At 45.1% G+C, this 12,846-nt stretch overlaps 1 protein-coding gene across 1 annotated transcript in view; it reads right to left on the reverse strand.

Moving 5' to 3' along the window:
* Slc12a8 (solute carrier family 12 member 8) overlaps positions 1-12,846 on the reverse strand; it is a 125,026-nt gene that overhangs the window by 97,194 nt on the left and 14,986 nt on the right. Inside the window, exon 2 of the mRNA XM_042668725.1 lies at positions 7,853-7,999. Coding sequence (XP_042524659.1) covers positions 7,853-7,999 — 147 coding nt within the window. The remainder of the gene's footprint in view (positions 1-7,852; positions 8,000-12,846) is intronic.

A 12,846-nucleotide genomic window follows, 5' to 3' on the forward strand; every position in this document is an offset into this window, starting at 1 on the left:
ACCCTCCCTACCCTGAATCCACCCAGGGACTACCAGAAAAGGACACAGTTAAGTGCCATAGGCTATGGCCTGTGAGAAATTCTACATGAGTGGAACACACACCACCCTTCCAGCTCTCCAGTGACTTCCCAGTGCCTATGGCAGAAAGTCAGAGCCACTTCAGTTACTCATGGAGCACCTTTTAATCTGTCCATGAAGGCCTGCCATGCAGGGACAGGCTCTTTCCTTGCTGCCCTCCTAATCCCTTGGTCTCCCTGCCTGAAATGCCTTTCCTGCTCATCTGGCTGGATAGTCCACTTGTGAACTCCAGTGCATTCTTTGTTTGTTGGTATGTGTCAGCTGTGGGGCTTGAACTCAGGGCCCTACCACTTAAGAGTCACAGCTCCACTTCTGGTTTTAGAGTCCTTAATTGGAGATAAAAACCTCACAAGGACTTTCTTGCCGGGCTGCAATCCTCAGATCCCAGCCTCCTGAGGAGCTAGGATTATAGGCACATCCTTAAAAGCGTAGGGGTTAGGGTTTCCTCCCCCAGGACTGTTCCTGTCGCCCCTCCTGTGGGTTCCTCCAGTACCCAGGGCTTAGTACTTATCACAATTCTTGCTGTACCAAGTTTCTTTCTAGATTAGCCCCTCTAGGCTGTGAGCCCTCTAACAGCAGGAATAGATTTTATTCTCCTCTGTTGAGCGCAGCCTCTGCATACTGAGTGCTCATTAAATGCTTGCTAAGAGAACACACACACACACACACACACACACACACACACACTCGTGCACATGCAGGCAGACACACTTCAATATGGAAAGTCAGAATCCCAGAGAGGACGTGGACTCAGCTTTTGGCTGATGCAGTACCACCTGTTGCATAAGGGTAAGGTCAGGACATTGTGGAAGGTGAGGCGCTGGGTGCTGGGTGTAGGGGAGAGAATGAGGAGTGGGCAGAGCCAGCTCTAGGGCTGGGGATGCTCCGTTCTCAGGCTCTACTGACGGCCTGTGAGTCATAGCTGAACGGCATTCTGCTCTTCCCCCTATTTCTACTCCCAACATTTTGCTATCACAGCCCTACTAATTCCTGCTGGTTTATATAAATACTCAGGGATATTTGCATTTTACCTCATTTATTCCCTAATAGACCCAGGAGGAAGAATTGTTTCTGCCCACTGTCCCCTCAGAGGCCATTGGGGGAAAAAGTCCTGGGGTTGTAATGTTCTCTGGCTTTGGATGGCCTGCACGAGAGAGCTGGATGGGGGGAAAGCACCCTCTGGGCCCTGGGAGGGGAGAACAAGCTTTCTTTTCCTGCATTGTCTCACTCTCAGTTTTTCACTTAGTTTTTAGCTTGATGTGTTCTGGGTCTTAACCACGTCAGACTCCTTGGGGGAATAAAACAGTATAGAAATACAATGTAGGGCTGGGGGTGTGGTTCAGTGGTAAGAGTGCTGGCTACTGGGTCTGAGGCCCTGGGTCCTATCTCCTGCACCAGAAAAACAGGAAGGGGGAAAGGGAGGGAGAGACGGCAGGAGACAAGAACAGAAAGGAAATACAGTGTAGCTGCGAGACCCCAGCTCACACCAGTAATCCTAACTACTTAGGAGGCTGAGATGTAAGGATAAAAGTTCAAAGCCAGCCCAGGCAGAATTGTCCTTGAGGTTATTATTTCCAAGTACCCAGCAAAAAGCCTTAAATGGAGCTGTGGCTCAAGTGGTAGAGTACCAGTCTTGGGTAAAAAAGCCAAGGGGAGAACCTGAGACCCTGAGTTCAAACTCCAATACCAGTACAAAAATAGATAGGTAGATATAGATAGATAGATAGATAGATAGATACATACATACATACATACATACATACATACAATGTAATGTTACAAGAACTTGAAGGCTGCATCAGGATGTGGTAAAGGAGCTGAGACCATGTAGAAGTGCTCCATATTACCTACACAAATCTTTGACCAAAGGGAGGGATCTCGGTCTGACCCAGCAAGGAAGGCAGAAGAAAGGAAGGGTAGCCTAGAGGACATATAAGTCTAACAATAGATATGTGCATTCATTGAGGTAGAGCTCTCAATGTAGAATGTGTACTCTGGGCAGAGTGTGTGAAGACAAGATGGGCAGGACCAACTCAGGGGTAGAGTGGCCTTGAAATGAACAGACAAGGAGACACCTCCAACAGCGGCTGCGGGGACTCCACCGCCCTGTGCTCACTCTCCTCTTCTAGGAAATAGAGATGATGATAATATTTATCTCACAGGTTGTCAGGAAATACTACATTTTAGACAGATTGAAGACACAGAATGTACTTTGAATGCCATCTGTCACACACGTGCTTGATATATCTTATTTGCCCTATTCTTATTTTGCTGTAAGTCATATGCTGCTACTACTAGTGTTAATAATTGTTATTGTGTGGCTTACAAATATTCCACCCACTCAATCTCCTCCTTGATGGCTACACTGGAGCACAAGGCTATGTGTGACTTCTCGAGAGAAGGGGTACCAATGGCCTTGTGCGAATGTGCACAAAATCTGGTGACTGTCAGATGATGGCCCATCACACTAGTGGGAGTTCTAGGAATGGCAGCAATAAATGACTGTTGGTGAAACCAGAGGCAGAAGAACTGACAGGAGCCAACCAAAATGCCCAGTTTCCTCACCACTCCACCCACCAGCCCAACCTTGGTTCCCCAGAACACAGATACCCTTGCACATGCCATCTGAGCATGTGTGCTATTGGCTTTGTAGAACTTAATGCTTTTCTCTTCCTCCTGTGTTCATGTTTGCAAATTGCCTATGCATAAAAAATTATTCTATAGGAATATTGTTTCTTATGTGTATGCCAGTACTGGGGCTTGAACTAAGGGGCTGGGTATTGACCCTTAGCTTTTTTGCTCAATCACTTGAACTAAAGCTCAACTTCTGGATTTTGCCAATTAACTGGAGGTAAGAATATCACAGACTTTCCTGCTCAGACTGGCTTTGAACTTCAATCCTCAGTCTTCTGAGTAGCTAGGATTATAGATGTAGTCACTGGCATCTGGCTATAACAATATCTTTTAAGTTTTCACACCATAACTGTTATGTTACCCTTTTTTAGAGATGTAAGTAGTCTCCACATTATTCTTTAGAGTTAGTATTTTCATTTTAAAAAATAATTTTGGCCTAATTTCTCCTAATTTAAATTTTATGCCATTCTCTACAAGCTCTATCTTATGTTGGAGGATTTCTCATTTGCCTTTATTTTCATGAAACTAATGACAGAGCTAAAATTAGAGATCATTCAAAGGCAAAGGGATGTGTTGGTGGGGTAGATAGCCTAGAAGATGGCCCGCATGATCACCTCCTCAACTTCCGCCTTTGTGTGATCCCTCAACTTTGAGTGTGTTCTGTACCTAGTGACTCACTTTAAGAATACAAATCTTCCATTAGTCATTCAAATGATCACATTAGTTGCAATTTACTTAATAGGGTTTTTTCCTTCACTTTTGTCACAGCTCAAACATTAAAAGGCTGAATTAAAGTCCAATGTTCTAATGAAATCAGCTGAAAAACCAATTTGCTTAATACCCTCTATCTCAAGACATTCAAAGTTCACATACACTGCCATAAATGTTTTAACTGAAAAGATTTATAATTCCAATGGCAAAAGTTTATATTATTATGGCAAATTTTTGTCACTATAAGCTATGATTGTCCTTAGACATATTTTTATGCATCAAAGGTTGTTTTCCTGAAATTAAGACTTTAAGGTCGTATTAACACTTAAAAATCTATGAAAATGAAAGGGGCAGACTGTCATCAATCCCTAAAGACAAAGTAACTAGCATATGACCAACCCTTTGGTACTGCAGACTCACTTCTGTCTTCTTCCCAACTGTAGAACATTCTCCCAGTTTTTCTTTTCCCCACTTCAATTACTATAGCAGAACACTCATGATTCATAAGTAGGTAAAGGACAGTAAAGTGAGCAAAATGAATGATGATCCCTGGTGACAGAAGACCTTAGGGTTTCTAAATAGAAAGGTCTCAGGTCAGTTCACCACAATAGAGACATATAATAGCAAGGAAACCACATCAAATTAGATATGTCTGCCATAGGTAGGGCATCCTGTAACCAGAAGCCATACACCTTATTAACTCTGGCAATGTTACACTATCATTGTCTTTCCTACTTAAGACTTTTAAGAAATTATTTGAGAAATAATTTCCCATAGAAGACAGGCACTGGTGGCTCACACTTGTAACTCAGGAGGCTGAGATCTGAAGATTTTAGTTCAGAGCCACAAAAAGCCAGAAGTGGAGCTGTGGCTCAAGTGGTAGAGTGCTTACCTTGAGCAAAAACAGCTAAGGGATAATACTTAAGCCCTGACTTCAGGCCTCAGTACTGGCTGCTATGTGCACATGCATGCGCACATGCACGCATGGGCGCACACGTACACACACACACACACACACACACACACACACACACACACACACAAAATCCCACAGAGAAGGCAAATATTAGTACAATTTATAAGCTACCAAAAACAGTCTAGCTTAAAAGGTTTTTGTTTGTTTGTTTTGGTAATTCTGGTGGCTCTGAGGACCCTGTGTTTGCTAGACAGGCACTCTATCACTTGATCTATATCTCCAAAAGGTGAATAATTTTTCAAGTATAGTATTACATATGCCCATACTTTCATTTTATGTTTCTTGTTTTAGCCATGTAAGTGACCTGCTTTTAATAACTAGTATTGCAGAAGTGATGGACTGCCAAGGTATTAACAAGACTGTGGCTTCTGTACCCAGCAGGTGCATGCTCTCATCCTCTCTCTCACCCTGGTGCAAGTCTGCTTCCTTGTAATGAGGCAACCCTATAGATGAGGACCAAGACCTGCCAACCACTGCTTCTGTGGTCTTGGCTATAGGCTCTTCACCATAGAAAACTTCAGTTGAGACTGCAGCCCTTACTGAATGCTTGACTGCAGCCTCAGGACAGACCTTGAACACATGGATTCCGGAACCATGGATACTGTCAAAGAAATACAAATTTGTTGCTTTCAGCTGATAAGTGTTGAAGTAATTTGTTATGCAGCAACAGACAGTTAATAGATTAGGGACAGAACTAATACTTCTGGGGCTGGGAAGGTAGCTCAGTGGTAGAGCGCTTGCCTTGCATGCCTGAGGCCCTGGGTTCGATTCCTCAGCACCACATAAACAAAAAGAAAAAAGCTGGAAGTGGCGCTGTGGCTCAAGTGTAGAGCGCTAGCCTTGAGCTGAAGAGCTGAGGGACAGCGCCCAGGCCGAGTTCAGCCCCCACGACCTGACCCCCCCAAAAAAGAACTAATACTTCTGATAGCCATTTCTAAAATAATAATAATAATAATAAACTGTAGAGAGCTACTGTCTTTCCTCTTGCATTTCCATAAGCCTCTCTAAACAGGGCAGAACCTGAAATGTCCATGCTATCACTGGCCAGATCTCCTCTGCCTCAGAGGTCAGGTTGATGGGTCTCCCTTGGGTACAAGCTTGGCAGTAAAGTGGTTCCAAGGAAGGAGAAAAACAGCATAGGTGACAAAAGCCTGAGACTACCTGCCATGATGAGGGGGACTGAGTTAGAGCCTTTGTGGGGTTTTGTTGTTATTGTTTTGGTTTGGTTTTGTGCCAGTCCTAGAGCTTAACTCAGGAACTGGGTTCTGTCACCAAGCCTTTAAAAAAAAAAAAAAAACTCAAAGCCAGTAATCTACTTCTTGAGCCACAGCTGTACTTCCTGCTTGTTGGTGATTAATTGGAAATACAAGTCTCACAAATTTTCCTGCCTGGGATGACTCTGAACCCCGATCCTCAGGTCTCGGCCTCTTGAATAGGTAGGATTACAGGCATGAGTCATTGACACCTGGCCCTTTTTGTTTTTTTATAAGTCTAAGGGCCCTTTGTATCTGAGAGAAGGGTTGTAAGGGCCAGGAATTCCCAGCATGAACTACCAGAAAGTTTCTTGATCCCAATCTATGGGTTCCATCCATTAATCACAAAAATTTCAGCCTCAATCAGTTTATGGCTAAGACTAAACCCTAAGCTAAGGGCTGGGGTATGGAGAATGAGCTGAAGAATCTCTGGTCTCCTACAGCTGCTATAAGAACACTGTCCATCCCTCCACAATGGAGCTTTAATGCCCTAGAATGTGTCCATGAGACAGTTAGTATTATATATCAACTTGCCTAGACCATAGTAACCAGTAGTTTGGTAAAATCATGGCTTAGATGTTACTATAAAGGTATTTTTACTGATTTGATTGGCTGGTGACAAGCATTTACTACATAACTCAGGCTGTCCTGGAACTCTAGATCATCTTGCCTAAGGCATCTAAATTCTGGGGTTATGGGGTATACAACTACATCTATCTTTTTTTTTAAAGCTTGCTCTACCACTGAGCCACCTTCCCAGCCCAACCACATCTGTCTTATAAAGATATTCTTTTGTGTGTGTGTGTGCCAGTCCTGGGGCTTGATCTCAGGGCCTGGACACTGTCCCTGAGCTTCTTTTACTCAAGCCTAGCGCTCTACCACTTGAGCCACAGCACCACTTCTGCCTTTTTCTGTTTATGTGGTACTGAGGCATCAAACCCAGAACTTCATGCATGCTAGGCAAGTACTCTACCACTAAGCCATATTCCCAGCCCTTGTAAGGATATTCTTTAGATGTGATTAATCAGGTAACTTTAAACAAAGGAGATTATCCTCCACAATTCGTATCTACCTCATCCAATCAGATGAATGTCTTAAGAGCAAAGACTTCTGTTTTACAAAGAGTAAATTCTGTCTCTAGGCTGTAACATAGAAAAATTCTAACCTGAGTTTTCCACCTTCAGACTCAAGACTTCCCTAATCCAGAATATTGCCTGTGGCATTGGTTCTGTGTATCTCGGGAGAAGGAGAAAGCTAACTAGTAATGCCTTCTATCCCTTGCATGGCCTTCTCTCCTCTTACCCATCCAGTGCCACTCCCTCTCTGAGGCCTTTCACAAGTGCACCTCTTCCAGGAAGCATTCCTGGATGGTCATAGCACTCAGAGCCTATTCTGCTTCCCAGGGATTGAATGATGCTCTAAGACCTCTCCTGATATGAATCTGCCTCCAAGGGAGGGCTGGCCAATCCCACTGGCATTCGTCTGGTGCTCAGTAAGTGTTCACCAGCGTTAAATTCTTGACTGCTTCTCCTTTTGTTCTAGGCAGCCTGTTTTGTCTACTGAAGTCTCAAGTGAGAAAAGTCACCGTGAGAGGAGCTGAGAGCCTGCTCAGGGCACACATCTGTATGGGAGGCCCCAGGATACTTTTGCCTGATGTGTAAAGGAGATCCTTTATTCCGCATGCAAAGACAAGCTGATCTCCAGAATCTTGTGCAGGAAGATCAGTACCGGGCAACCAATCCTAGACAATCAGTCTCTAAGAGGTAGGGTATCTACAGCTCTGACCAAGCATTTCCCTGCACCATGCCACACAGTGCCATCTGGCTGAGGAGCTGGTATAGGATGCCACACAGGTCATGATATGAAGAACACCAGGAGAGGCAGACAGGACACAAGTTAGAGGTAACACTGCTACCCCTCTCTTTAAATCTCTTCACCTATCTCTAGTCCCACCTATGATGTGCCCTGACTTCCTGGAGTTAAATCCACAGAGAGGCTTCTGTCTGAACCTGGGAGTTTGCAGTTCACAGGATTCTCATCTAAAAATCAATACTAGCTAGGCCCTGCATTACATCCTGTTTCTCATTTCAGGAGCATCTGTGTTCCAGGAATCTGTTGCCTGCATGTGGAATGCCAAGCATGGCAGCTCTCCCTGCCAGCGGCCCACCAGAGGCTCCAGAGCCACCGGCTCATCACTCACCACCAGCCAGCCAGTCCTCAAGAAAAGGACAACCCCAAAAATGTTGATCATGCAGGATGTGAACACACCATCCCAGGTTCCGAACAGCACTGGCTCCCACACGAATAGCTGGATCTTCCACCAGGGCTGGGGCTGGGCTAGGGCCCCCTGCAAACAGAGCACAAGGAAGTCAGCTAGGTGGCCATTGGGGGGTCAGGGGAGGGAAAAAGAAGGACTCGGGAGTGGTACAGGAAGAGGTAGGAGACCCAACTTAAAAAAAAAAAAGACTCCTAGCGTATTGTGCCAGGGCAGCCATATATGTGCCCAGGTCATGAATATGGGCACACACATACACACACACACACACAGAGGATCCTTGTTCTCTCCTCACAACAGGGATTTATATATGTATAAGAATTAGTAATTCAACAAACTCAGTCCCTTTCCTTCTGGATACTCAGGTAGACTACATTTCCCAGCCTCTTTGCAGGTATTGTCATGTGACTAGGTTCTAGCCAATGACATGCAGGTAGAAGCAACTATTGAATGGGTATGGAACTGAAGGCCCCAGTTAAGATAAGGTCATGCTCTGGGCAATGCTGTTACCTTTCAATTCTCTAGTTCTAGGGGTACAGAAGCACAGCTTCCTAACAGCTAACCTTCAGTGAACCTTATTCTATGCTTTTTTGCTCCTTCAGTCCTTCTAATACCACTGTAACCATCCTGTATATTCAAGTCCCAGCTTAAAGTATCTACGGTAGCCAGGTGTCAGTGGCTCATATCTCTAATCCCAGCTACTCAGGGGACAGATCTGAGAATCATTATTCAAAGCCAGCCTGGGCAGGGAAGGCTGTGAAACTCTTATCTCCAATAAACTAGCCTTGAACAAAAAAGCTCAGGGAAGCCGGGCACTGGTGGCTCACGCCTGTAATTCTAGCTACTCAGGAGGCTGAGATCTGAGGATCGCGGTTCAAAGCCAGCCCGGGCAGGAGAGACCATGAGACTCCCATCTCCAATAAACCACCAGAAAACCAGAAGTGGCGCTGTAGCTCAAGTGGTAGAGCGCTCGCCTTGAGCTGAAGAGCTGAAGGACAGCGCCCAGGCCCAGAGTTCAAGCCCCATGGCCGACCAAAAAAAAAAAAAAAGCTCAGGGACAGAGCCCACGCCCTAAGTTCAAGACCCAGGACAGTTACAAATACAAAGACACAAAGACACACACATACACACACATACACACACACAAATAGCTACTACCATAGTATCTGTTTTTCTGTCTGAACACTGAAAACTCTGACTTTTTTTTTTGGGGGGGGGGCGTCCAGTTGTGGGGCCTGAACTCGGCCTGGGCGCTATCCCTCAGCTCTTCAGCTCAAGGCTAGCGCTCTACCACTTGAGCCACAGTGCCACTTCCAGCTTTTTTTCTTTTTGCTTATGTGGTGCTGAGGAATTGAACCCAGGGCCTCATGCATGCAAGGCAGGCGCTCTACCACTGAGCCACCTTCCCAGCCCCAACTCTGACTTCTATACCTCTTTCTTTCCCAGGACCCTAGGATTTTAAAACATCATTGGATAATTTTTGAGAATCAGATGCTCATTCATTTTTTTCAGTTGGATAATAAAGTATTTATAAACACTGAAATGGGAAACCTTTTACTAAAAAGATGAAAAGCGTGTGTGAAAACTAGAATGATCATAAACAAGACTAGTAGCAATTCATGCTGTGAACTTAATCTAAATTTAGGCACCAGTAGATTCTTCCAGTCCCCTAGAACTGTGACGAATGATTCCTAGCTGGGCAGGGTGGGTGGGAATGGGAAGCACCCAGCTCAGAGTCACTATATATGCAGTGAATCTGGAACTGGAGAGTGTGTTACCTATCAACACAGAAAAAGAAAAGAAAAGAAAAATCAAGAGTAACAGGGGAAAAAAGTCTTCACAGGAGCATGGCTCCTTTGTGCTGAGGACAAAGATGTACAAAACATGTACTCATGACCAAGGGCCAAAGCTGGGGACAACTATACTTGATTAAAACAAAAGGATGCTACTCAGGAGTCAGAGACCTGGAGGATCACAGTTTAAAGCCAACCTCAGGGAAGGTAAGTCCATGGGACTCCATCCCAGTTAAACAGCAAAAAGGTGCATTGGAGGTGTGGCTTATATGGTAACGTACCAACCAAACAAGCTTGAGGCCCTGAGATAAAAATCCCAGAAAAAGAAAGAGAGAGAGAATCCAACCAGCTCTTCTCTCCCACCACATACGCAGATCAAGAAAGTGGTCACTAAAAGCTTAGAAGGGAAATGGGACTGAGGGAAATTGAATAATGGGTACCAACATACAGTTAGGGAGAAGTAACCAGTCCTAGTGGTTTACAGCACTAGAATGACTATTGTTTACGATAATTTATTCGCCATTCCAAAATAACTCCAAGAGAGGAGCTCAAAGATTCCCCAAAGATGACAGATGTTTAAGGAGATGCTAATAACCTGACATGATCATCACATATTGTATACATGTATCCAATTAGCATACTGTATCCCATAAATATGTACAAACTTTATTGTCAGTTAAAACTTCTGTGTGTAGCTGGGTGGCGGTGGCTCACACCTGTAATCCTAGTTACTCAGGAGGCTGAGATCTGAGGATCTCGGTTCAAAGCCAGCCCAGGCAGGAAAGTCCACGAGACCTTACTTTCCAATTAAACCACCAGAAAACCGGAAGTGGCACTGTGGCTCATGTGGTAGAGCACTAGCCTTGAGCTGAAGAGCACAGGGACAGTGCCCAGGCCCAGAGTTCAAGCCCCACAACCGACCCCAACAAAAAAATTTCTGTGTGTGCTGGTAACTATGGTTTGAACTTAAGGTCACTTACTGCTCTTTAACTTTCTCGATCAAGGCTAGAACTCTATAACCACTTATAGCTCGTTAATTGGAGAAAATGGGCTCTTGGATTTGTCTGCCTGGGTAGCTTCAAACTGAGATCCTCAGATCTCAGCCTACTGACTAGCTAAGCTTACAGGCATGAGCCACAAGCATCTGGCTTCAATTAAAAATTTCTTAATTTTAAAAGATACACTGGGTTGGGGCTGGGAAGGTGGCTCAGTGGTAGCGTGTTTGCCTTGCATGCATGATTCCTCAGCACCACATAAGCAGAAAAAGCCAGAAGTGGCGCTGTGGCTCAAGTGGTAGAACACTAGCCTTGAGTTGAAGAGCTGAGGGACAATGCCCAAGCCCAGAGTTCAGGCCCCACAACCAACAATAACAACAACAACAACAATAATAATTTTTTTTTAAAGATACATTGGGGAAAGGAAGGGTGGGGAAGGGCATTTAAGAAATAACTGGCCGGCTGGAAAGGTGGCTCAGTGGTAGAGCGCTTGCCTTGCATGCCTGAGGCCCTGGGTTCGATTCCTCAGCACCACATAAGCAAAAAGAAAAAAGCCGGAAGTGGAGTTGTGGCTCAAATGGTAGAGTGCTAGCCTTGAGCTGAAGAGCTGAAGGACAGTGCCCAGGCCCAGAGTTCAGGCCCCACGACTGGACCCAAAAATAAAAATATAAAAATAAATAAGAAATAACTGGAGCTGGCTGTGGTAGTATGATAATTCCAACACTCAATGAGTCTATGGCAAGACTGGGAGTTTGAGGCAAGCCTGAGCTCCATTGCAAGATGTAATCTCAAAAAACAAAACCCAAAATGGCTAGGCACAGTGGCTCATACCTAATGAATCTTGGGAGAATGAGAGGATCTTGGTTCAAGGCTAGCCATGGAAAAAAGTTCATGGGGCTTAACCAATGAGAGCTCATCATGGTGGTGTGCATCTGTCATCCCAGCCTCGTGGGAAATGCAATTAGTGTGATACCAGTGCAGACCAGCTGGGGTCACCCAGTAAGGCTCGTGGGACAGGCAGTGTGAGGCGGGTCTTGACTGCTGAGGTCTCAGCTCCAGCAGGAACACCTTCTTTTCTGTGTACTCGTCTTTCACAAACCACAAAGTCAATAAACTCCAGAAAGTCAACAAACGTGACAACAGCTGTCATGACTCAGAGACTGCCAATCTATGGCTGTTATGGAGCAACGCACCAGGGAACCTGTCAGGTGACTGTGAACAGCTCAGTTTTCCAGGATCCTCATCTCAAATTTCAGGACATAGCTTACTCCCTGTGTGCTGTGCTGAGCTTCCTATCAGGGCTTAGTAGAGGCCCATTATTATAGACACAGCAACAACAGTAGAGATCAGCCATGAAAGGGGGATCGTTGGGCGGGTGACAATGGCTCACACCTGTAATCCTAGCTACTCAGGAGGCTGAGATCTGAGGGTCATGGCTCAAAGCCAGCCAGGGCAGGAAAGACCATGAAACTCTTATCTCCAATAAACCACCAGAAAAATGGAAGTGGTGCTATAGCTCAAGTGGTAGAGCACTCACCTTGAGGTGAAGAGCTAAGGGACAGTGCCCAGGCCCTGAGTTCAAGCACCATGACCAACAAAAACAAAGCGGGGGGGTGGTTGGAGAGTGCATCTGGTTTCCACAGCAGTCTCCTCCTTTGCTCTGAGAGGCAGCTGGGAGACAGTACGGGCCCAGAGCTGATATGACTCCTGGCTGCTCTAAATCTCCCAGTGGGAGGCTCAGACTGTAGAATATGTACTTTCTCCTGCACCTCATTTCCCTAAAGATGACTTGTCTTTTCCTCCTCTAAATGTCTTCCTTCCTTTTTCTTTCTTTCTGTGCCAGTCATGGGGCTTGAACTCAGAGCCTAGGTATTTTCCCTGAGCTTTTGTGTTCAAGGCTAGCACTCTACTACTTAAGCTCCACTTCTAGCTTTTTTTTTTAATTGGAGATCAGAATCTCATGGACTTTCTTGCCCAGGCTGGCTTTGAACCATAATCTCAAATCTCAGCCTCCTGAGTAACTAGGATTACAGGTCTGAGCCACCAGCACTTGACTCTAACTTTAAATTTTACTTAATTACACACATCTGCCTTACCCCAGAAAAAAAGATTTTGTGGTTTTTCCTTAAAG

The sequence above is a fragment of the Dipodomys spectabilis genome, unplaced genomic scaffold, assembly GCF_019054845.1.
Source record: "Dipodomys spectabilis isolate Male_0828 unplaced genomic scaffold, ASM1905484v1 ptg000017l, whole genome shotgun sequence".
In the NCBI taxonomy this organism is placed as follows: domain Eukaryota; kingdom Metazoa; phylum Chordata; class Mammalia; order Rodentia; family Heteromyidae; genus Dipodomys; species Dipodomys spectabilis.